Below are 25962 nucleotides of genomic sequence, written 5' to 3' on the forward strand. Positions count from 1 at the left end.
AAAAGGCAAAGTTTAAGTATGGTCTCACTGGGGCTCTCCCTTTAATGTTGGTGTTAAGAGTAATTTGCTTTTATGTGTCTGTCCAGAGCAGATACTCGTTGCCTCTGCAGAGTTATTAACTCTCGGCATCTGCCAGGGGGATAAAACTCAGCAGGCAGCCTGGGGGAACCCTCGGCGGGAAACTCGGTAGGAACCTGCCTAGGATCCAGGACGCAGTGAGCTTCCAGCGTCGCCATCCCCCCCCCCACCAGACTTGGAGTCACCAATGCCAGTGTCCGTCTGGAGAGGAGATGGCCTTCCTGGAGGCAATGTTACCTCTCACCGCTCCCCTCTCTGTGCAAGGGTCTCACTCCCTCAGTTAAGCTCCTAGTCACACACACACACACACACGCAACCAAAAAAGGTGGTGCAGAAAATTTTCAAATTTCTCTGAAACTAAAGTTGCTTCCCCCTTTTAAAGAGAGTCTATAATTTAGGTCTATAAAAAGAATGTACTTAGCACGCAATAGTTAGGAGCTCTTACCACAATTCAACAGAATAGGAACATTTCACTAAGTTTCCATAAAAACTTTAACAAATTTCTTAGAGCATTCATAATTAAAGGGCTCCCTGACACAGCAAGACAAGACATCGAAAAGTATTCTATTTATACCAAGTTAAATGCTGATTTCCTTATAGTTGTGGGCACTTTCTGAAATCCTATAGAACACCAACAATCACATATCAGAACATTACAGTCTTCCCAGTTTTTAAATTATTATTTGGGCTAGAAATTTTCAGAAATTCATAGCCATCCCTTTTAACAACTGGAAGGTGAACTATACTGTCATCGGTAAGATTTCACACATTTCCAGCAAATTAGTTTCTAGTTTGAGTCTATGTATAGCACTGTATGTTGAGGTAGGACATATTCATTCTCCTTCCAGTACCTATGAAAGCTCACGTGACATGGAATAAGATTCTCTCTCCCTCCTCCTTGTACTTCAATTAAAATGCTCAATGCTACTTCCATTCCCAGAAAATTAAACTGACTCAATTAGGGCAGATGTCAAAATAATTAACAGGCCTGTATTAGATAAGTATGCTATTAAAAGCAATACAGCTGTAATTAAACTGAAGGTGTAATCTTTATAAAGGAAGCCTACATGTGTGTACAAGTGGAAGCAAATGAAATAACATTATCCAAAAGATGTCACCACATGTAAATGTGACCTTCTCATAAAAGAACTCAGCTTGATGCTAACAGTTCTGATTTTAAATAAAAGTATAAAAACCTCTGCACAGACACATTGTATTTTTTAATGTTAACATTCACAGATCTGAGATATAGTACAGAGAATATCTGTAATAAGAAAGCTTAACACAGGAAGTTTCATTTTTATTATTTCAGTTAGGTGACAAATGCTATCAAGAGAGATGCTGATACCCAAAAGAAAATGAAAACACTAATTCAAAAAGAAATATGCACCCTATTTATTATAGCATTATTTACAATAGCCAAGATATGGAAGCAATGTTAAGTGTCCACTGATCAGTGAATGGATAAACAATATGTGATTGATACACACACACACATTGGACTATTACTCAGCCATAAGAATGAGATTTTTTTTTTTCCATTTGCAACAACATGGACAGACCTAGAGGATATTATGCTAAGTGAAATAAGTCAGAAAGACAAATAATATACAATTTCAATATGTGGAATCTAGAAAGCAAAACAAACAAAAAAGTAGAAATAGACCCATAAATACAGAGAACAAACTGGTGGTTGCCAGTGTGGATGGAGGTGAGGGACAGGCAAAGGGGTGAAGGGGAGAGGGAGACACAGGTCTCTAGTTAAGGAATTAATAAGTCATCGGGATGGAAGGGACAGCATAGGGAATATAGTCAAAGGTACCATAATAGTGTTGTGTGGTGACAGACGGTGGCTGCCCTTGTGGTGAGCACAGCACCTAGACTTGTCCAATCACTGTGCTGTACACTCGAAACTAAGGTAATGTGGTGAACCAACTATACTTCAACTTAAAAAAGAAAAAAAGATACTGAGTTTCAATGACAGCTCTGCATTTCTTCTCCCATGAATTTGTCAATCCAAGAAATGACACGCAGAGATAAGCTCTATGACTTGGTAATCATAAAACTAATGGCCAGGGCTAGGAAATTAAAGGCCGGACTAATCTGAGGAAAAATACTGATTTGTATGACACAAAAATAAACTTTGAAAAGGAAATGTGAGTATTTCCTACTAAATGTTAGTAGCTGCTCTCTGCCCATCAGCTCTCACGTTCCACTGGTACTTGGAAAGTGTGAAACGCAGGCTTCTTCTTGGGCCTGGGCAATCTTTACCAAAATGAGCTGGAATGGCAAAGTTAGAGGGCCCATGGCCCACACCCAGGGCAAGCTCTCCGCCGCGGTGACCTGCTCAGAACAGAAAGCAGTCTGCAGGGAGCCAAGGCGACACCCTCCTAACAGCGCCCCGGCACCATCCGAGAGACAGGACGTCCTGCCAATCAGAGACCCCCATCCTGCTAAGGAAAGGGAAGAGGACAGTGGAGGGTCTGTTGATGTGGACGGAGCCTGACACGGGGGCCTCATGGAAACCCGGCCGCGTGCAGCTCATCTCCATCTCTCTGGGTCTCCGGCGAATCGCAGCTTGCTGTCACCGCTCACATGTCAGCCAAGTACCTCCACCTACTCAAATCTTAAACATAGAAACAAAGGCCTACAAAATGGTATTTCAATTTCTGTCAGCACCAGAGCCATGCTTGTCTGAATAAGTCAGAGCAGCACTAGGCGCTTGAAAAGAACAGTACAATTCCCAACACCTACTAGACAATTAGCATAAAACTCCGCGGAAACCAGTTGGAAGACTCAAAATCGTGACAGCAGCGCCACCCAGTGGCACTATGAAACGCTGCATGTGAGGAACTAGACTTGACTCGGAGGGGCCAGAGGTGTCTCCAGTCACTCAAATCAAAGACCCCAGTAAAATACCTCCCACCGTGCTGGAAGATCCAAAATGGAATTTGAGGGGCACCTGGGTGGCTCAGTTGGTTAAGCATCTGACTTCGGCTCAGGTCATGATCTCACGGTTTGTGAGCTGGAGCCCCGGGTCAGGCTCTGTGCTGACAGCTCAGAGCCTGGAGCCTGCTTCAGATTCTGTGCCCTCCCTCCTCTCTGCTCCTCCCCCAACTTATGCTCCTCTTTCTCTCTTTCAAAAATAAGTAAATATTTTAAACATTTTTTAAATAAATAAAATGGAATTTGATCCTCCTCTGAGTCTACAAAGAGGCTTAAAGAAAATGTTATTTCACGTGTTCTGAGTAGCTAACGCAAGGTTGCCAGATAAAATGCAGAATGTATGTTCTGTGACATATTTGAAACATAATAAAAAAGATATTCATTGCTTACCAAAAATTCAAATCTAACCGGGCATCTTGTATTTTTATTTGCGGACTCTGGCAACCTCAGGATGCCTATTAATCTCAAGGACCCCTGCCTGAAAATGCCCACCCCTAGAGGGCAGAGATTCATTTATACCATCAAGTCTTTCAGTTCACTCAGAGTCAGGAACACATCTGCAGCAAGTAAGCTGGCTTACCCCGGGGTGCTGCCATCCACTAGCAGTGGCCAGGGAAGACACTCTGGTCCCTGATGCAAAAGACGAGCTAAGGAAGGTGGGCGTAGAGGGCAAAATGGGGCCACAGATGGCTGGGTCATAAAATAGGAGCATTAAATATCAGATGGGAGGAGAAGGGTAGAAAAGAGAGAGGCAAGTCTGGAAGAAAGAGGATTAAACACACAACAACTCTTGCCTCTTGACAACTGTACCTATCTAAGGCACACAGGTGTGTCGCTGTGATTTCCCTCCTTGTGGGGCCTGGTGTCACGAGCAAAGCTGGGTAAGGTAAGGCCAGAAAACCTGCCCCAGCCAGAAAACCATACCTCCGCCGAATATCCACATCCAAGCAAACCTTTCCTTGGGAAGGGGTTATTTAAATGGGTGTGTGTTCCAGTTTTCTCAAACAAAATAAACTCATGTTCTTTTTCCTACGCCACTAACGGGTTTTGATTCGCATGGTTTGCTGTGTTTTGCCTCCTCCCCTCTCAGAGCCACAGCGACCGCCAGGGCCTCACGCACCTTTGCAGTGGACCGCAATCGCCCCGTCGGTGTTCTCGCAGATGTTCAGGAACCTTCGCACGATGTTGTCGCTGGGCGTGCTGCCGTCTATGAAGAAGAGGTCGTAGTGCTCGAAGCCGGCATCGGTGAAGCGCTTTGCCTCGTAAATCTTTTTGTTCAGCCTCACGACTGCCGTCACGTTATGCTTTTTGAAATAAGGAAAGTAGGCTTCAGGGGCGTGCAGAGGATAGCCTGAAGGGAAAAACGGAGCTGTAAGCACAAGGCACGCGGGCCACCTTTCACACCCAGAAACACAGATACCCTTCACTATAGACTTCACGGATCTCAACAGAGTTTAGGAAGAAAGTGCATTTCCCGAGAGAGTAAGAGGTCGAAGCACATTTCTAAAGCAGCAGCAGTCCGAATAACTAGAAAAATCACCACGGGAGGGAAAGAACCTTCTCTGAGTATTGGAAATGGCTTATGAAAAGTCAAACCTCCACCCACAGGACTCGAATCCTGGCAGCCTTTGCCTCCCGAAGTGAAACAAAGATTCTGGAGGCCTTCGAATGTGCCCAGTAGGCCTGGAACGATTCCTTGTGCTTTTTCTTCTGCTTGACAGATACTTTTCAATTACAGTTAAACCCTTCTTGCCAGGGGGTTAGTTTCCATCCAGAGTGCAATCCGTGTCACAAAAGAGATTGATAATTATTAAGCACCTAACATGTATAAGTAACCATCACATAGAATGTCTTTAAATTCTCATAACAGCCTGTTCAGGTAAGAATAGTTCATCTCATTTAACAGACTGAGAAACTAAAACAGTTTAATAATTTTTTGTAGACATTTTCTCTTTTGAAGGGTGGGGGTACAGCTGGTGAGCTTCCCATCCCCCTTTAGCTTCAAGTGGATCCAGTATCACGGGAGTATTCCCCGGGAGCTACAGCGTCCACTGGGTTACAGACATGTGACCTACACTTGGCCAATCAACAGAGGTGACCCCTGGGGGCTTTGGCCACTGCAGACCTTGCCCGCAGCCCCAGCTATTAACATGGGACTCATTTCTCAGCACCCTGATTACTGCATCTGGAACTTATTCAGGGCTCACAGACTCACAGCACACCCGTGAGACAATCTCATTCAGAACTCATTCAGGATGGTGAGCCCCATATGGGCGGCGGCAGCCTGCAAAATAAACCAGCAATTTCTGCCCCGTGAGCTTGGCTACGTTTCCTGCCGCTTTGGCCTCTGCATATGCTGGTCATTTGCTACATTCTCTCAGCTGCCAGCCACGCCTCCCCTGCTGGGGCTGGGGTCTGCGGATGGCATTTGCAGCTGGCTTCCTGTTAGTTCAAAAAATCAGAGGCACTCAGCACCACCAGAGTGAGTGGAGGCCAGAGGAAGGAGAAGGGACTTCCCCGCGGGGGGCCAGCAAGGCTTCGGCAGGGCAGCAGAACGCAGGAGCCCCCCAGCACCGGGCTGCAAGCACCGGCTGGGCGGCATTCTCCTCTGAGCCCCCGGTACCAGCCTGGGTGCCCTCCCAAGACCCTAGCTTCCAGTAACCTCACTTTCTCCCTTTTTATTTTTATTTATTTTTATTTTTTAATTTTTTTTCCTCCCTTTTTAAAGGCAGTGGCTGTTTCCTCTGTAACATCTGGTTTCTCCAGTGTGGACTTTTTCCTTTTTAGCCTTCTCTGTAACAAACCACTTGTGTGAAAGTCCCTCTGTTTGAAATGGTGTGGCTTCCATTTCCCTGCCTGGACCCCGCTGAGACGTGATCTCCCTGGTCCCTGCTCATTTTCGAGGCCTCCCTCTCCAGCCTTCTCATGGAGGCTGTGAGATCCGCAGCATAATCCCAAACAATGCCTTTTTGGTTTAATTTACCAAAGTTGGGTTCTGTTGCTTGCAACCAAGAGCCCTAGCTGGTATACCCGGCCAAGGTCACACAGTGGATGAGTCAGAACTGCAAGGCAGGGGGCGCCTGGGTGGCTTAGTCGGTTAAGCGTCCGACTTTCACTTAGGTCATGATCTCACGGCTCGTGGGTTCGAGCCCCGCGTCGGGCTCTGTGCTGACTGCCAGCTCAGAGCCTGGAGCCTGTTTCAGTCTGTGACTCCCTCTCTCTCTGACCCTCCCCTGCTCACGCTGTCTCTCTCTCTCTTAGAAATAAATAAAAATATTTAAAAAAAAAAAAAAAAAAAGAACTGCAAGGCAGGTCAAACTAATCCACAGTCCAGATACATGGTGCTTACAGGCCATGCTGCTTCCAAGCAAACAGGGAATACAGAACATATTTTCCATCCTCTGTGTAGAAGCAGTACCTTACACACACACACATACACACACACACACACACACACACACACACACATTTAAAGAAAATGGATGCTTTTCTACTTGGAAAAAACAAACCTATATTCCTACTAGGTTCAACTTACTTTCCAGCAACAGATTTACATCCTAAGGAGAAAAGAACTATGGTCGGTAGCAGGAAACAAGAGCTTTCCCACTATGTACAAATGGGAAGAAGAGGACTCACAAACCTATGGGGGCCTTGCCTTGGTGTGGCAGGTGGATGAGCACTTCTGACCCTGGGTTCCTAGCATGCCTGGTACCTCGGTGATGGCACTTGTTACCCGGTGTGCTAGTGGCTGGTTTAGTGTCGATCCCCTCCCCTCCTCCACCAAGAGTGGAAGAATCTTTCTTTTCACATATTAATTTCCATCAGAAGTAAACGGCATTATAGATAATACACCTAAACTAACTGTTAAGAGAAACTATGTGTACATTTGGATTAAAAAAAAACAGTGGACAGTTATCCAAATATGGCAACAGGATACAGAAGTAATAATATCATAACTAACATTTACTAAGCACTTACTATGTGCCAGGCACCAAACTGCAGTGCTTCAGATAGATCATCTCATGAAACCTTGCAATTACCCAATTACTGCTGCCTAGAAAAGGGAATGGGCCCACACACACAGCTAGTAAGAGACAGGCAGCATCTGAACCGTGGCAGTCAGAATCCAGGGCCTGTGCTGGGGCCGATTTCAAGTAACATCCAACCTGATTCTATCTGTTAGGTCTCCAAATAAAGGAACATTATATGAACATTAGGGGCTGCACTTCCTAGAGCTGGTGAAAAAGTTTCTTTAAAATCCCCCAAACTCTTTCAAGTGACTTGTAACCAACGACAATGACGATATCCTCTGACTTCTGAATAACTGGGGTTACTACTGTATTTGGGACTGCTTTTAGCAACGTGCAGAACGGACATTCATCAACCCCTTCCTCCAATTTCCCACTAGATGGCGCCCTGGTATCAGGAAAGCACAGGTGGAGCCCAAGAGCCGAGTGAAATCAGAATTTCAGAGCAGAGAGATTTAAAATTCATCTCTTCCCCAGCCCCTCATTTAAAGTTGGGAAACTGAGTAACAGAGGTCAAATGACTAGTCCACTCAGTCATTATTAACAGTAAAAACCTCAAGATGGGCAGGCAAATGTAGGACACGATAAAATATGTTTATTAGGTTAATTAATGTGAAAAATGTCATCAGAATATCTGCTCTCTAATAAGCATCTATTATGTGCCTGACGCTGTGCAAGGCACTTCATATAATATCTCTGATCTTCACTACATGCCTGCATTGTGCATCCTATTTCCTCCTGTTTGATATACAAGGAAATGGATGCTCAGAGAGGTTGAGGAGGTCTGGGAAGTTCACACAGCCAGTTAGGGGCAGAGTCAGGCTCCACTGCCCAAGCTCTGCATACCTGCTTCTGTCATGAAATGACCAGGCTCAACCAACTTCAAATTGTTGTGATTCTCTCTCTCAAGCTGTCTTTCTCTGTGCTTTTTTAAAAATAGAGATAAGGACATTGCCATCTGAGAGTTTGGGGGATTTTTTTTTGGGAACTGGAAATCCAAAGTACATTTCATTCCACTGCTTTATTATTCATGTAGCATCTCAAATTTATTTAACCAAAAAAAGGTAGAGCTCAAAAACAACAACAAAGGTAAGGGCACTTCTCTCCCTCAGCATCAAAATAATGTGAACCAAGATGACTGTAAAAACTGTATTTGGTCTCCATTGACACAACACACACATAAGACTCTCATAATGCATTCTGCTCAGACCTCAAGACTTTAGGGCTTCTTTTGCTACATCCTAGCAATGGCTATCTGAGTATTAACTTCTTTAAAATCTACCTTTTCTATTAATGAGCCCCTAAATGACTTCCAGCCTCCCCAGGAAACACAGCGTTTCTCAATTTTAAAAAAATGCACCCAGATTTTACTGTAATTGGATCAAGCTTATTAATTCCATCACACAATTATTTTCTTAAGCTCCATAAACATTTACAAAGTGAAGCCCTTTTACAAAAACTACGATGAAGCTTCTAGTGAATACCAGATCTTAAAGTGGGAAGTCCAGTAGAATATCAATATTTACCAATGACAGCCTTAGGTGAGATTGTTCTAGGCATCATGAAAACCAACAAAATACTAGGTAAGCAGCCCTTTCAGAGCTTTTTTCTCGATGTGAGAGGACATAATACGTGCAGAGGGAAAACAAGATGTATATAGAGCAATGTCTTAAGGGCTTATTTCTAGATTATATAATTGCAGGTGACTTTCCTTTACATTGCTTAAATTTTCTATAGTGAACATGTACTTCCTCTGTAGTAAGATGAAAAAGAACACAGAATTTGGAATGAAAAAGACCCGTGTTTAAATCCACACAGTGCCACTTTCTAGCTGTGTAAACCTGGACAACTGAGGTAACTCCTCTGAGCCTCTTCTTCTCTTCTGTAAAATAACTACCACTTCCCTCAGAGGATGGTTCTGATTATTACAGAGACATGTGAACAAAAAGCTTAGCACCATTCCTGGCATATAAGCGAATGGTAGCTATAATGATTTCCCAATATTACAATATGATACCACAGGGAATTTTTAAAGATTTCTGACAATTAAGGAAGTACAGTTTTCCCATTATAAAATAAGTAAGACACAGGGATGTAATAGACAGCATAGCAAATATACTCAATAATATTGTAACAACTTTGCAGGATGACTGATGGCAACCAGACTTAAGGTGGTGACAGTGTCCTAATGTATAGAAATATCAAATCACTAGGTTACACACCTACAACTAATACAATTGTATTACAACTAATACAGTTGTAGGTCAACTGTTCTTCAATTTAAAAAATTGTCACATAAAATATTCATAGCCTTTTATCTGCTGATCCTACCACTTAAGAACTTAGAAAAGAAACAGGAACTACAAAAAATACATGCATGTGTTTGCCAACCATGCATTTTCTTTTTTAAAGAGAAAAACTGTAAACAATGCAGATTTCATTCAAAAAGTAATTAATTAACAGCATTATGGCACATTGCTGAATAATATACAATGCAGTCAGGGAAAGTATAATGAAAATCTACATTTACTACCATGGGAAGAAGTCTGTAATATGTTAAGTGGAAAAAGCTGATTTAAGACAGGAATCATGATGCTATGCTTGTAAAGAAAGAAAGGTTTACTTGTGTGTGTGTGTGTGTGTGTGTGTGTGTGTGTATTCCCCTAGAAGGGGGGGAAACGTGTGCAAGCAAATACAGAGAAGCAGATGGAAAGAAAATTAAAACCCCTATTATCCTACCACCAACGATTAACCCTTGAAAACTTGGGTAGAATTACAGGTCATTTTTATGCTTTTTATTAATTCATCTGCAGTTCATTTTTTCATATGTATTATCTCTCTAAAAATATTTTAAATGATTCTTTAAATTATACCTCTCTTCTCTTTAAGACAATGTCACACAATACATGAATCCTAAATAGCAAAATTCTTTGAACTTCATGAACTGAACACCCACCGACAAAGCCACTACTGAAACCATACACCTACAAAGATGTCCTGGGTGTGAGTCAGATGGTTTTGCACAGGAGGCCAAAGGCAAATTTAATCGCTCCTGTCCTGAAGGACCAACCGCCAGAAAGCAAGTTTCCCCTGGGCACATAACATGTGAGTCCTAACAACTCTCGTGACAGAGGGTTAATCAACGTCTGCAGCAAAATAAGTTCATTAGCAAATTCAGGAATGAGAAGATAGAATTCTGGCTTCAGAACAGAGGCCTCCTATGTAAGAGCTTATGTCCCTAGACCTGCCTTCCCCATCACAGGGAAAGCGTGATTCAAGGACAGCTCCCTGGAAGGTGTGTCATAGCTATGAACTGAGAAGCACACGTGTGGGAGTGCAAACAAATCAGCAAATCTAAATGCGTGAATAACAATGTACAATGAAACTAGAGTTTAGATTTAATACGTCCGATGATGTGGGCCTCCTGGGTGGCTCACCAGTCGGTTAAGTGTCCGACTTTGGCTCAGATCATGAACTCACAGCTTGTGAGTTTGAGCCCAACATTGGGCTCTGTGCTGACAGCTCGGAGCCTGGAGCCTGCTTCAGATTCTGTGTCTCCCTCTCTCTTTCTGTCCCTCCCCTACATGCACTCTGCACTCTATGTGTGTCTCTCTCAAAACTAAATAAACATTAAAAAAGATTTTTTTAAATACTTAGGATGATGATAATGCAGAAAGGAGACTAAATCTCAATCAGGGGTTTTAGGATTATGTTCCTTCAAAAGACTGATGTTCCAGGTCTGTGAGCAGATAGAGAGAGAAAAAAGGAGCTACTGTGTTCATAAGTGAAAATTTAAAATTTTATGTACTCTTCCCATAAGTTATTCTTAAATCTTTGGTGCCTATCATTACTTGTCTTCTAGGAATGTAAAAGATGAAAATAAATAACCAGAAAATAAATATTAATGGGAAAGCTCACATAGCTTATCATGTATCATTCAAGAGGCTTGTTTATTTGCTTTTTTGGTTTTGGTGTCCTGAGTATGTATGTCCCTGGCTATACCTATACTGCAAATAAGTAATTTAGTTACTGTCAGCTAGTAAAGTATTCTCATCATCATAATAGAACTAAATAAATAGATCAGTATAGTGGTGACATTTAGGAGCCGAGCTCTGGGATGGAGCACCAGTTCCTCCTATTACTTGGGGCAAATTCCCTACTCAAGACTCAGTTTCTTCCCCTGCAAAATTGAGATAAGTGTACCTATGCCTCATAGAGGTGCGTGTGCATTAAGTGAGATGATGCTGTGATTAGCTCGTAACTAGTGCATAGCAAGTACTCGATAAATGACTCCATCATCATTATTGCTCCATGATGTTTCCCAGAGCATACCTTGATGTAGCACTCCACCACCAAATAAATCTCAGAACCACTGACAATTCAACAGTCTGCTTGTTAGTTTGACCAGTTTGCTTCTCAGATTCTTCTTTGATAGTTGGGTCAGGGAAAGTGAGCATCCTATTTATGGCAATCTAAAAATCTTCTAGTTTAAAAACAGTGATTATTTACCGCCTATAAAACTATAATATTTAACACACTAATTACTACTGTTCAATTTTTAATTAATAAATATTCTTTGGAGAATATTATTAAAAGAAAGGATTATCGGAGGAAATTAAGAAATTAAAGAAGATGAACTGAAATAAATTTTTGGATGGTAAAGTAAAGAAAAACCTACCATTTTCAATTTTGCTTTTTGGATGTGGTCCACTAAATGCTAAAAATTTTCCTGGAACAATCCAGTTGAAGTCACCATTTTCAACTCGCTGGCAGAATTTTGTGAGAAAAGAGAAGAAAAATATTTTATAATTCTTATACAATTTAGGATACCCTTACAAACAAAACTGCTTTTCACTCTGTTAGTACTATTGGACATACATGAAGACAAAGTAATATAGCTTCAACTAAAAACATGCATCTGAATCTCAAAATGATACTTTGATATGCCTCAGAAAAAGTTTTACATAGACTATATGAAAAGTTTAGAAAACTTTATTTAAAGTTTTAAAATATAGTTTAAAATAATTTTGTCTCCTGGCTACTCTGCAATGACATGAAATGAAAACAAATATTACTTGTCCCTGCAATAAACAAAAGGGCAAGAAGATAAAAGACAGAGAATATAAGTACTTTCCATGAACCAGGTAAACATATTTTAAGGAATGAAAAAATCTATAAATATCAGGGTCACAGTGAACACACTTCCTTTTTTTTTTCTTTCTGTTTTTATAGATGGCTACTGTTGTCAGTGCTGTCACTGCTCGTGTTGACAGTGTCAGAGGACGTGAGAGTAGGACCAGAGGATCATTAAACCCTCAAGGTAGACCACAGACTTGAGTCAGCCAAGTCTATGGCCAGAGTTCCAAACCCAAGCAGCAACACGGGTCCGACAAGAGACATAAATACAGGCAGGTGTTCCTCAGCTCTGGCTAATTTAGTCACCTTGCAGGAAGGGCTAACTGAATGTGGCTGGTTTTCTGAATGATTTTCATGTGAAACCTCTCTGTATTTAATGTTGACGATTTTAAGTTTTTAAATATTATGAAACCAAATAAATAAAACACATCTGTGGGCCGACTTTGATCACCAGTCATCGACCTCTGGTCTACACTCTCTAAAAGGTCCTCAGAAAAGGCCTGAAGCCCAGCATCTTCCCACTGCTCCATTATCTCCTCCTTTTCCTTCCCTTCCTAGTGTGCCTCTAAACCCATGGAACACTGGGGCAGGGCTGAGGGTACCCAAGATTCTGCAGGGAATTAGGACATATCTGTGCAATGCATCATAAAATACATGGGTCGCTTCTTCATGTAAGCATTCTTCAGCCCACCTGCAATCCCACCCCTGCCCCCACCGCCAGGCCTGCCTTCTAGTCTCCACCTACACCCTCAGGGCTCTGTAGCTCCCAGACACCTCCCCAGCCTGGGAAGGAAGGTAGTTCTCTTTACTGGGCCAAGAATATCCATTAAAAAGGCTCTGTCCTCCACCACTACATGGCAAAGACCTCAATGGTAGGAATATTTATCCAATACACTCTGTACTCTACTGTAGGAGCTCTTAAGTATTTGTTGTTGTTGTTGTTTTAATTTATTCATTTCTGAGAGAGAGAGAGAAAGACAGTGTGAGCAGGGGAGAGTCAGAGTGAGAGGGAGATACAGAATCTGAAACAGGCTCCAGGCTCTGAGCTAGCTGTCAGCACAGAGCCCGATGCGGGGCTCGAACCCACAAACTGTGAGATCATGACCTGAGCTGAAGTCGGATGCTTAACCGACTGAGCCACCCAGGAGCCCCTTAAGTATTTGTTAAATTCAATGAAGTAATGCTATCAAGGAAACCTGGAGCCTCTACTTTAATTACTTATATTACCATTATCATTTCCCATTTTCATGAAAATCAAAAGTTAGCTGTACAATTTCTGTTTCAAATGAGACACTTCTTTTCAGTTATAAAAAGTTATAAAAATGAAACTTTACATGACACTACAAATGTCTGATTTGTGTTAATCTAACTGTAATAAATACAATATCCCCATAATGCCAGAAATAAAATCTTAGGGATACTGTGAGTGCAATGATTACACATGTCAAGTTATATCTCAGGTGTAACTATCTACTTTTAACAATTTGAATACAGAGTCTAATATAGAGCTCTTTATGATAATTAAACTTTTTCTTGTTTAAAGAAAGCAGTCTCTAATGGTCCAATATCCTTCTTAAGTAATTAATAAACTTAAAACATTACTTAAAAATTCAAAAATAATGGTATGTTCTAATCATCAAAAGGCTAAAGGCAATTCTTCATGAACAGCAAAAGAAAACAAGTTTCTATGTTCACTATTTCTGTATCCTTGACCACTAGGTAAGCCTAGGTAAATATATTGTGCTGTTTACTTGGATTACAGACATCCGTTTGGTTAAACAGTAACCTTTTATAATCAATCATATGGAGAAGGGCAATGGACTCACTAAGATACATTCACTCACAAAACCAAAGGAATATGTTTGCAAATCTGCCTACCCAAAAAGATAAACATTAGATAATACTGGACTATATTCAGTAGCCTGGATAAGGTTGATGGAGTAAACAAGATTTGGTTCTCAGATCCAAGTCTGAAAAAAAAATTAATAAGAAATTTACAGGTCTTAACTGAGTAGGGTAACATAAGCTTACTTTGGTAAGCTTCCCAAATTAATATTTTGTGCCTTCTATCACAGTGAATTACACAAATGTCAATATTTATCAATAGTGAAATAGGATGACACACATTGGTTTTCTAATTAAATACACACACACACACACACACACACACACATCAAAGAAATCTAAATCAGACAGGAACTTAAGGTACTTTCCAACCCTACCACATTTGCCACATTTTATAAACAAACATCTCAGCAAGGATGAGGCAAGATGATGGTTTTACCTCTCACATTCCAAAGTCTACTGCCTACCAAGTACTCTTCTTCACTATAGTAAAATTTTTAAAAACCTGAATTCCTGAAACTGATCCATTTAAATGTTAATAGTCACTTTACCACAGGAATGTTCCATCTACAAAAGATTCGCCAGGTTTCTCTGAAATAGCTAACTGTGCTGGTGCATTTAAAATATCATTTGAGGGGCGTCTGCCTGCATGGCTCAGTTGGTTAAGCGTCTGACTCTTGATCTCGGTTCAGGCCTTGACCTCAGGGTTGTAAGCACAAGCCCCGCCCAGAGAGGAGCCTACTATAAATAAATAAATAAATAAATAAAGTATGTTTTTGGGGAAAAGGAACTCAAAGTTGCTTACAAAAAAGTAAGCCGCAGTATTAAAACTGAAAAAATAAAAAAGTAAATATAATTTGACTTGAAAACATAAATTTTTACATCCAAGAAATACATCTATGCCAGTGAGGCATACCTCTGTTGTAATGGTCACAAATATATTTTTCAGTCCAAATGCTGAAAATCATTTGGCCTTACACCAGTGTAATAAACAGACAGTAAAATAGAAAAGATAGACCTTGAGGTTAACAAGTACAGGACTGATCCCCTTTGTCAACAGAGAGGTTTTCTAAGACAAGATGGACAAACAACTTTTAAGCACAATTCAAAATTCATTAAAACATCTGCTGAGCCTTTTTGATATATAAAGGACTATCTGTTGGTGTCACACATAAAATAATCAAAAGTATTTTCTCTGTGGTCTTAAGGAGTCTGAAAGCAAGTGGGAGTGACCGATGACAGTCATAATAATAGATACAAATACATATTTATCACTGACTCTGTGCCAGACACTATTTACTCAATCCTTACAGAAACTCTATGAGGTGGGCACTACTCTAATCTCTATTTTACCCATTGCTACAAACTGAATGTTTGTGTTCCCTCAAAATTGATACATCAAAACCTGATCCACAATATGATGATATGAGGAGTGGGAGCTTTGGGAGGTGATTAGGTCACAAGGATGGAGCCCTCATGAATGGGATAAGCAACCTTATAAAAAAGACTCCAGAGAGCTCCCCTACCCCTTCTGCCATGTGAGGACCCAGGGAGAACATGGCCATGGAAGAAGGCCACCAGACACCAAATGTGCTGGTACCTTGATCTTGAATCTCCCAACCTCCAGAATTATGAGAAATGTTTGTTACTTAAGCCACACAGTCTGTGGTATTTTTGTTGCACCAGCCCAAACTAAGACATCCATTAAAAAAAAAAAAAAGTTGCATTAAACTTTGAAAAGTGCTGTAATAGATAAGCACATAAGAGGTTTAACAGTGGCACAAGACTCTTTGAAAAATCAATAAGACAGAACTGCAAAGTCTCTTTTTTATTCATTAAAAAGCACCTTATATTTCCCTAACTTCTAAAACAATAAAATAGTGTTGATGGTATAGTTGTATTACATAAACACAAATTTGCTGCAGTGATTGCCACTTTATGTGTTTAAAGCAAAGCAAATATTTGAGTTATTTGGTTTAAATTAAAATGCCATGCCATCTGGCCTTAAATAATCAAACTTTAGATTATTAATTTAGATTTGCTGTTGAGAGACAGTGTGGTGGAGGGAAAGAGGAGGGCCCCATGTGGATGACTGTTTCACCTCTGCTCGCTCCAGCTGGGGTGGGGAGACACTGTCGGTAGAAAACACTTGGTGGTGTGCCTGGGAGGCTCATTGGGTTGAGCATCTGACTCTTGATTCCGGCTCAGATCATGATCTCACAGTTCCCAAGATCAAACCCTGTGTCAGGCTCTGCGCTGACAGCACGGAATCTGTTTGGGATTTTCTCTCTCCCTCTTACTCTGCCCCTCCCCTCTCACTCTCTCCTTTCTCAAAATAAGTTTAAAAACTTAACAACAGCAACAACACTTAGGGAACTGCTCCAGCAGCTCAGACCAGTGACGCATCTGCTGATGCAGCCACAGAGAGCAGGACCCCAGGGCAAGTTTGCAGGGGCCGCTCCAGTGCTCAAGACATGAGGACTTGAGGCCACCAGCATGAACACGATTGTTGAAACTTGGAAACAGGTGCCCTCCCTCATGAAGAATGTATTCAGCCACAAACCAGGACCCCAGAGAACAGCAGCATTTCAACTGGGTAAAGGAAGAGAACATACTTGCAAAGGAGACTGAGAAAGATGGCCAGAGATGCAAGGAAGAGAAAAAGTAAGAGGTGGAACCTTAGAAGTTAGGGACGGAAAGTGAGTATCCAGAATTAGAAAGTGGCCACCGGATAAATCAAGTAGGAAGAAGACCAAGCACAACCATTCGGTTGGGCTAACTTGTGTATTAGCAAGGACAGGTTCAGCGGACTCACAAAAGACCCGCCCATAATCAACTGATGACTTAATAACAACAGAATCAAGACTGCTCTCTTAAGAAGCTTGTGGGTAAAAGACAGGATAGAGGGGCACCTGGGTGGCTTAGTCGGTTAAGCATCCAACTTTTGCTTAGGTCATGATCTCGCAGTTCGTGGGTTCGAGCCCCGCGTCAGGCTCTGTGCTGACTGCCAGCTCAGAGCCTGGAGCCTGTTTCAGAGTCTGTGTCTCCCTCTCTCTCTGACCCTCCCCTGCTCACGCTGTCTCTCTCTCTCTCCTAGAAATAAATTTAAANTCCGACTTTCGCTTAGGTCATGATCTCGCGATTCGTGGGTTCGAGCCCCGAGTCGGGCTCTGTGCTGACTGCCAGCTCAGAGCCTGGAGCCTGTTTCAGAGTCTGTGTCTCCCTCTCTCTCTGACCCTCCCCTGCTCACGCTGTCTCTCTCTCTCTCCTAGAAATAAATTTAAAAAAATAAAAAAAAAAAAGACAGGATAGAAACCAAACAGCAATTAAAGAAGAGGAAAAACATGGGAAATTTCTTAGGACAAGGCAGACCTCAAAACATTTGACAACCAACATGATCTTTGAGCCACCAATGGGTGTAGTGGATTAGTAGATGTGGAAACACTGGTTACCCCCACATTTGCAGGGGCAGCGTCCAGGAAGGAATGTTGCTTCCTTGAACGTGTAGGCTTTCAGTGGTATAATTAATTGACACTACAGGATAGCCCCAGGGAAATGTTTCTAATAGTTCTTTGAGTAGTCAAACCACTGTGGGAGGCAAACTTCCATAGTTCCTCCAGGTGGGGAGAACATGCTCACATAGCTGCATTCTGGAGCTTGCTTGGCCCCAGTCCCATGGCAGGAATTCACAGTTACAAGGGCAGAAATTCACATTTTTCCAGCTCCATAATCCATGAAAAAGAGGGCAGAGCAGGCAAGCAGCACCCAAATTACATTCTAGTTTGCTCTACAAATTCTAATCCAAAGCAAAGTCTTAAAACATCAGACTTTAGGTAGTCAACAGCACTGCCTCCTGCTGTTGACCTGAGGTGACACACTGAGCGATGGAAAACCTAACAAATGTTATCAATTCTCAAGGTACATGCAAAAAAAACATCCTCAGGAGTCTACACCACCTGGTCAGTTTGACAATTTACTTATTAACTGCAATGAAGGATGACAAAGTCAACCTGGAGACAGTCTGCTCATATATTAAACTACATTGATGTGACACAGACTCCCTGGTTGAAGATTGTAATCCCTAGCAATCCTGTGTTACAAATAACCAGCTTAAAAAAAACTCACTCTTAGATCACAGACTGGCTGGTAATGAAAGAAAGAAATACCAGTTATAGATGCTGTCTACCACAAACCTTTTTCCCGTGGAATGTAACTACAAAACCAGAATAAGATCTTAATTAATCAGCCTTTATCACTTTCCATTAGAAAGTATTTATCTTTAACAAATTATATAAAATATTTTGAAATGTGCTATCTTCTTATTTTTAGTATTCATTCGATCATTTCTGCCCACCAGGAGCATACTATGCTACTGGTTACTCATACAAAAATGAGTAAGACTCGGCTGCTGACCTCAAGTAGCCAGAGTGCAAGGAAGACACAGATGTGTAAATAGAGTATCAAGCAACATTGTGTGAGAAGAGCTCCCACAGATCTAAGAATAACTTAGTCCAACACATCTACCTAAATATGGCGGGCAGGAAAGAAGGGGTCACAGGCAGGAGAGGGGAACAAGTGCATGTTGGAAGGCACAAAAGCATGGAGATGGGAAGCAATGAAGGACTTAACATAAGACTCAATTTGTAAAACATATATTCTGATAGTAATATGAACCACTTGATGGAAGAGGCTCAAGAGTCAAGAAAGGCACCTTGGGGCGCCTGGGTGGCTTAGTTGATTGAGCATCTGACTCTTGATTTCAGCTCAGGTCATGATCTTACAGTTGTGGGTAGTCCCACGTTGAGCCCCGCATCAGGCTCCATGCTGAGTTTGGAGCCTGCTTAAGATTCTCTCCCCTTCTTCCTCTGCCCCTCTCCCCTGCTCGTGCTCTCGCTCTTTCTCAAATAAAATTGAAAGAGAAAGAAAGAAAGAAAGAAAGAAAGAAAGAAAGAAAGAAAGAAAGAAAGAAAGAAAGAAAGGGAAAGAAATTGCACTCCCAGACATGCAGAATTGACCGGTGCTTTCTTATAAACAGTTCCCATGTGGGAACTGTTTATAATGTGGCTAAGATAATGTGAAATCACCTTCTAGAATAGCAATGTTCTTTTACTAAAAGAATTCTCTGTAGGTGAAGAAAGCAATAATAATGACTTATAAATCATTAGAATATCTCAAGAGCAAAATTTTCCACATTCAGCCTGTCATGAATGAATGAGAAATTCTGTGTAGACAACTCATCTGATCAGCAAGAAAATGGGGCCTGTGGCGAAGGTCAGACATGATAACCTCGCAGAATGAGGCACAGGGATATATGGATTCTAAGACAGCAGATGATAAGAACAAAGGCTCTAACCCCACACATGAAGAGATGAAATTACAGTAAGCCTCTTGAGGGAAAAAAAAAAAAAAAGGTACTCGACACAAAAAATATACTGAGCAGATAGAAGGTACTTAATAAATATTTGTTCAATAAATGAACTGAAAAGTCATCGATTTAAGGACATAAAGGGTGTAATGCAGCTTCTTGACCCCCATAAAACAAAAGTCTATCTGTACACCATTATTTCTGTAGAACAAAGCTTTCCAACAAAATGGAGTTGCCTGGGCAGAGACAAGGGCAGCCAGAGTCCCCTAGGCCAGTCACCAACAGCTATGAGCTACGACCACAGGGTGCTAAGCAAATATTATTTTCCACATGTGCCTTGAGGAGAGGAACAAAAGGAGACCCTACACAGTGACTCCACACAGGCAGTAACCAGTCTTTCTGTCACCAGGTCTGCAGTAGCCAAATGTGGCTCTAACCACGTCCAGCAAGTAACCACTGCTAACGTGGGCCAGATTTGCCAATGTGGAAAAGCAAAGGGTCAGGTCAATAATTCCGGGAAATATCCTCATGCTGACAATGCTGCTTCACTGGAAGCATTTTTTTCCTCAAAAAGGGAATGATTTACCGGTGGGGGGGAGGGGGGGGCGGGATATAAAGATAGTGGAAGATATAAAATAGCTCAAAGAAAGAAGTCAAAGTGATTTTGTAGTTTTCTGAAGTAGGTTTTATGTACCTTTAAGCTCTGTCTGATGCCCAAAAATATATTTAAGGTAACTCCTCGTGATTGCGTGGGCCAAATTCTGGATGGGGTGATGGATGTAAGCCACAGCAGTGAGGTGTGTCCCCATGCTGCCACCAAAGCTGGTTTCCTCGCACTCTTCTCCCCCTCCCGTCTCCCGGGACAGGGTGCCACTCTGTGAGTCGGTCTGTGTGCGTGGCCAACATAGACCCACCATCAAAAAGGGCAAGCCTTCTGGCAAATGGGAGAAAGCCCCTCAGAGACAACTAAACAACAAACTAAACACACAACTTCAAATTCTCTTTGATGAGTAACAACCACTTAAAAGCAGCATCATTAATGATTGGTGGTGTGTAGGCAAGGCCTTATTTGGTCAGGATGGTTCTTCAAGAAAGAATTTTAAAAAGGTTGACTGAAGGGGCGCCTGGGTGGCTCAGTTAGTTGGGCATCTGACTTCAACTCAGGTCATGATCTCATAGTTGGTGGGTTCAAGCCCCACATCAGGCTCTGTGCTGACAGCTCAGAGCCTGGAGCCTGCTTCAGATTCTGTGTCTCCCTCTCCCCTACCCCACTCACACTCTGTCTCTCTCCCTCTCTCAAAAATAAATAAACATTTTCAAAAAGTGTGAGGCGGGGGGAAGGTTGACTGAAGGCAGACTCTGAGGATGGGTGCTATTTCAATGTCTCCCAAGTAGGAAGGATATCATCCTACATGAGCAGTAACCATACAGAGGTATGGCAAGGGCACAGCTCCTCACATCTCCACAGGTGCATAATATGAATACTCAAGCTCTTCCATCTTCATTGTTGTTCCTGAGGGCTAAACGTCTATTTCCATGTTCAAGTGACCTGCTGAGTGGCTAGGTTTCAAAAGAGTGGCCACTGTCTTAGTTCTGTGAAAATCCCTAAAGAATTCTGTTGGGAAAGTATGAATGTTTTGACACTGGTTCTTAGTAGAAGCTTTTGGACCACCTTCTTGCAGTTACTTCACGGGACCTTGGTGGCTGAGCTGCCAGAGTTACATCAGTTTGATCAGTGCAGATGTGAAAAAGGCAGAGTCAACAGCTTGGAAAAGACCTGAGAGCCCACATGTTGGAAGATACTTTCGGTCATCAATAATTAATGGGCCATTTTGCAAGTCACATGAAAATAAAGCAAGAGCCTGAGATATCTTACCCCAGGCTTTCTAAATATGACAGGACTTTAACTCTCAGGTGAGCACGTAGAGTACCTGAAGCAAGAAGACACAACCTGTACTGCTTATCCAAGGCTTCACCTCATTCTGAGGGACGCCAACTTTTATGGGCAAGCCTGTCCCTGTAGAATCTGCCCTCTCGCGAGGGCACCTGGGGTGTCTCAGGTAGTTGGGCATCCAACTTCAGCTAGAGTCATGATCTCATGGTTCATGAGTTCGAGCCCTGTGTCAGGCTCTGTGCTGACAGCTCAGAGCCTGGAGCCTGCTTTGGATTCTGTGTGTGTCTCTCTCTCAAATAAACAAAATAAACAAACAAAAAAGAATCTGCCCTCTTGCTACATGTGACTACTGAGCCCTTGAAATGTGACTAGTTCAAACTGAGATGTGCCATGGAGTAAACTACATGCTGAGTTTTGAAGGCTCAGTTCAAAAATAAAAATGTAACATACATCATCAATGATTTTTATATTGATTACGTGTTGAAATGATATTTTGGGTACAGTGTAATAAATAAAATATATGTAAATTAATTTCATCATTGTTTTTAATTTTTTTAATGTGGCTACTAGAATGTTTAAAATAGATATAAATACTTTTCATTTTATTTCTATTGGAAAACACTGTTCTAGATTCATGAATTGCTGGAAAAGATGGATATAACCTTTTGCAGAACGAGCAAAGATTTATCTACAGACCTTATAAAACAAGCATTTCCCATATTCTGCTGATCTTGTCATTAACAACATTTCTAAGTAGAGTTCTTATTATAAGGCTCTCCTTCCATCTCACACAGTGATGGAGTCTCATTAATTTAGGCTTTTTCTTGAGCCAAATTATATGTTAAATGTAGTACAGTCAAGAATTGCCTTTGAGGGGCACCTGGGTGGCTCAGTGGGTTAAGCCTCCAACTCTTGATTGCAGCTCAGGTCATAATCTCAAGGTTCGTGAGATCGAGCCTCACATAGGGTGCTGCACTAACAGCACAGAGTCTGCTTGGGATTCTCTCTCTCCCTCTCGCTCTTCTTCTCCCCCAGTTGTGCTCATGCTCTCTCTCTCCCTCAAAATAAATAAACAGACATTAAAATAAGTGTCTTTGCAAAGCTTCATCTTGATATCTCCCAATAATCTAAGATTTATATTCTCCTAATTTGCTGTCGATGATAAAATTTTACTTTAAAAACTACAATGTCCCTTCACAACTAAAGTGGATGGAACTAGAGGGTATTATGCTAAGTGAAATAAGCCAGTCAGAGAAAGACACATATCGTATGACTTCACTGATATGTGGAAAACATATGAACATAAGGAAAGGGAAGCAAAAATAATATAAAAATAAGGAGGGAGACAAAACGTAAGATACTCTTAAATACAGAGGACAAACTGAGGGTTGTTGGAGGGATTGTAGGTGAGGGGAATGAGCTAAACGGGTAAGGGGCATTGAGGAAGGCATTTGTTAGGATGACAGTGGGTGTTATACATAGGGATGAATCACTGGAATCTACTCCTGAAATTATTATTGTACTATATGCTAACTAACTTGGATGTAAATTTATAAATAAGTAAATACATACATACGTACATACATAAGGAAACCACAATGTCTTCACTGGAATACCAACTTTGTTGGGGCATATGAAATATGTGAATGTAGCTATTCCCCCAAGTTCAGCAAATGTCCAGCCTCATGAAAGCAGGTGGGAGAAAAGTGAGAGAAATTATGACAAGAAAGGATCACGCCCACAGATGGTCAGAAAGAGAGTTCCTTTATTAATTCATTAAGCAGCATTATGAAATGCTCCCTTCCTGAAAATCATGCTTCCATTTGTGATTTTCTTTTCCTAGGCTTAATGATAGAATGGATAGATCATTCTCATAAAAGGAAGTAAGCTGACAGAAAATGTCAAATGTTCACCAAGTGCCTCCTGCCTCTCATTACCTGGGTTTTGTTGTTATTGTTGATGTTTATTCAGGTGAGGACATGACTACATTCTTAACAGATATTTTTGGTTAGCTGATTGGCTGGTTGGCTGGTTGGTTGGATGGTTGATTGGTTGGTTTGCAACAATGAAACGACTGTTTCAGGTTTTTCAACAGCTTTTCCAACTACTTCTCAACATCAACATTAAAGTTAAAAAAAAAGATGAAGGAATAGGTAAGATGTCAACTAGTTTTCTCTCTTTATTGTGCTATTTGCTCCTTCTTTCCCATCTTGAATCTCCACCCGAATACCTCCTTTTCATGGAAATGGCTTTTGTTTTCTTCCATATAATGTTCTCCATGTTCATATACATGGAACATGAAACTTAACAAATTTGGAAGCCCACTTTAAGAATATAAAACTATAGGGGTGTCTGGGTGGCTCAGTGGGTTAAGTGTCCAACTTTGGCTCATGATCTCACGGTTCACAAGTTCAAGCCCTGTGTCAGGCTCTGTGCTGCCAGCTCAGAGCCTGGAGCCTGCTTCAGATTCTGTGTCTCCCTCTCTCTCTGGCCCTCCCTGCTTGCACTCTCTCTCTCTTAAAAAATAAATAAATAAATATTTAAAAAAATTTAAATCTATCTATATATATAAGTATAAACACAAAATTAGGTATAGGACCTTTTTTTTTTTTTAAGTAGGCTCCATACCAAATGTGGGGCTTGAATTCATGACCCTAAGATTAAGAGTCACATGCTCTACCAACTGAACCAGCCAGGCACCCCTTAAAATTAGGTATAGGACCTTAAAAGGTACCCATGCAAGTGGGAGTCTCTAAGATGTAAGCTTTATCAGCTTCACAGGAAATCAGCTCTGCTCATAAAATACAGACATAATATATATATGTGCAGGGTTTGAGGGGCAGATTCTTGTGTCACTACTAAAAATGCCCTGATAATAATGCTCTTTGGTTTAAAAAAAAAAAAAGAATACTCAAGGCTTTCAACAAATTGTACTAATTTTAACATTTAATAAATTTAGCACTGTTTATTAATTTGAGAAGTAGCAGACTTACCATGTTAACTCTTTCTTATTCAAAAACTCAGTATAAATTTTCCCACTTAGTCACGTCCCATCCACAAGGAATTTACAATCCAATAAGAAAATAGTAAGCGTGTACACAAATAGCCACAGGAAAAGTGGAAAGTACAAACTGTACAACGTGAACCTGAAGGGAGAAAATACTCAAGAGAGGTAAGGGCTGATCTGTGTAGCTCTGGCATGCATGAAAAGGAGGAGGGGAACGAGTAAAGAAGATGGGAACCTGGCAGAAAGGAAGCTCAGCCAGAGCACGGGGACACTAAGAAGCGGTAAATACGCAGCTCAGTGGGGCTGGCATGCACAGGCCAACGGGGAGCAAAGAGAGACAAGACTAGCAAGGTGGCCTGAGCCCTAAGAACACCAGGACAGAGGACTCGATCCCTCAATTCTGCAGGGCAGTGCAGTCTGGGGCCAAGTCAAGCCGAGAGAGAGCTCTGTTTTAAGATCAGTCAGTCAGGGAGGTGAAAGGGCCAGGGCTCATTAGAGGGCGGTTATCGGTTATAACAGTGCATGAGAGAGGGCATGAGGCCTGAGCCAGAGTAAAAGACGTGAGAACAGAAAGGACGAGAACGATGAAACACACCACAGGGCACCAGCAATGAGAATCCAACTGCTGGTTAGATTAGGGAGAGAAAGCAAAGCGTTTGTGTTCTTAAGCCTGGTGAATAGCAGAGCGGTGGAGCCATTAATACAGACGAAGGAAGCGGAACGCCATGTTTGAGTGAAAGACGGTCAATCTATTTTCACATATGCGACGTTTAACATGTAGGCAGGCTAGCCAAACAGACATCCTGAACTAGAGCCCGAAGTGGGAGGGCTGCCCTCTCTTGCTAAGGAGGGCGACACATTTCACAGCTCCTCTGGACCCCAAGAGATGAAGCTCCCTTTCATAGCACGTTGGGCCTACTCGCACTCTACAAGCTTCTCATCTTCCAGAGAAACTTCATTGAGACTCCTCTGCCTAGTCAGAAAGTGCTCTCCTTCAGCATCTTAGAGGGCTACCTAGCTGGGACAGCCCTTGAATAAACTCTGCATCCCTGAGCAGGCACGACATTATTCAAAAGCTTTGTGAAACCACGGGGAAAAAAATCCAGCCAACCCACAGAACTAGGTAAATTCATCTATATTTCAAAATAAAATTTATGCGTCCGAGACTATTACAGGGCACAAGTCCAGTTTTGTTTTAAACAGAACATGAATTTTTAAAACAACAGTAACTCAGCTTCACTACCAAACTATACTTTGAAATTATTTTTTCTTTTAAGCTAAATGTGCAAAGTAATCACTAATAGAGGTTTGGTATAAGAATATTATAAATATGACATTTTCCTGAACTAAAATTTTGGTGACTCCTGGTTCAAAGGTAATAACCAAGCTGAAAAGACAAAACTGACAACTATGGAATATTCCAGAATGCTTTTATTTTAGCAGCCACTAAATTTGCAATACCTGAGTGTTGGGGGGTGGTGGAGTACAAAGGATTTTAATTAACATGAAATTATACCTTGCAAAACATTAAAATGTACAAACCTCGTAATGTTCATATTCATCCACATCAAATGTCTCAAAGTCAAAAAATCCATGTTGTAATCCCTAAAAGCAGAATTTGAATTAGTTTTTCCACAGCAAAATGATAAGTCTTTTAGCCATT

The 25962-nt window shown here is 41.5% G+C and overlaps 1 protein-coding gene across 6 annotated transcripts in view; it reads right to left on the bottom strand.

The window, feature by feature from the left end:
* CDC14A (cell division cycle 14A) overlaps positions 1-25962 on the bottom strand; it is a 168066-nt gene that overhangs the window by 59267 nt on the left and 82837 nt on the right. For 5 of the 6 annotated variants that reach the window (XR_005527732.1, XM_039228456.1, XM_039228457.1 and 2 more), the window contains 3 exons: positions 25842-25904; positions 11731-11818; positions 4145-4375 (listed from right to left, as the gene is read on the bottom strand). Coding sequence is in view for 5 of the 6 variants with exons in the window: in XM_039228456.1 (XP_039084387.1) it covers positions 4145-4375; positions 11731-11818; positions 25842-25904 (382 nt within the window). In the remaining variant the exon portion in view is untranslated. The remainder of the gene's footprint in view (positions 1-4144; positions 4376-11730; positions 11819-25841; positions 25905-25962) is intronic. The other variant, XM_039228458.1, reaches the window with a different exon arrangement.

The sequence above is a fragment of the Hyaena hyaena genome, unplaced genomic scaffold (genome assembly GCF_003009895.1).
Source record: "Hyaena hyaena isolate Hyena2069 unplaced genomic scaffold, ASM300989v1 scaffold_32, whole genome shotgun sequence".
In the NCBI taxonomy this organism is placed as follows: Eukaryota; Metazoa; Chordata; class Mammalia; order Carnivora; family Hyaenidae; genus Hyaena; species Hyaena hyaena.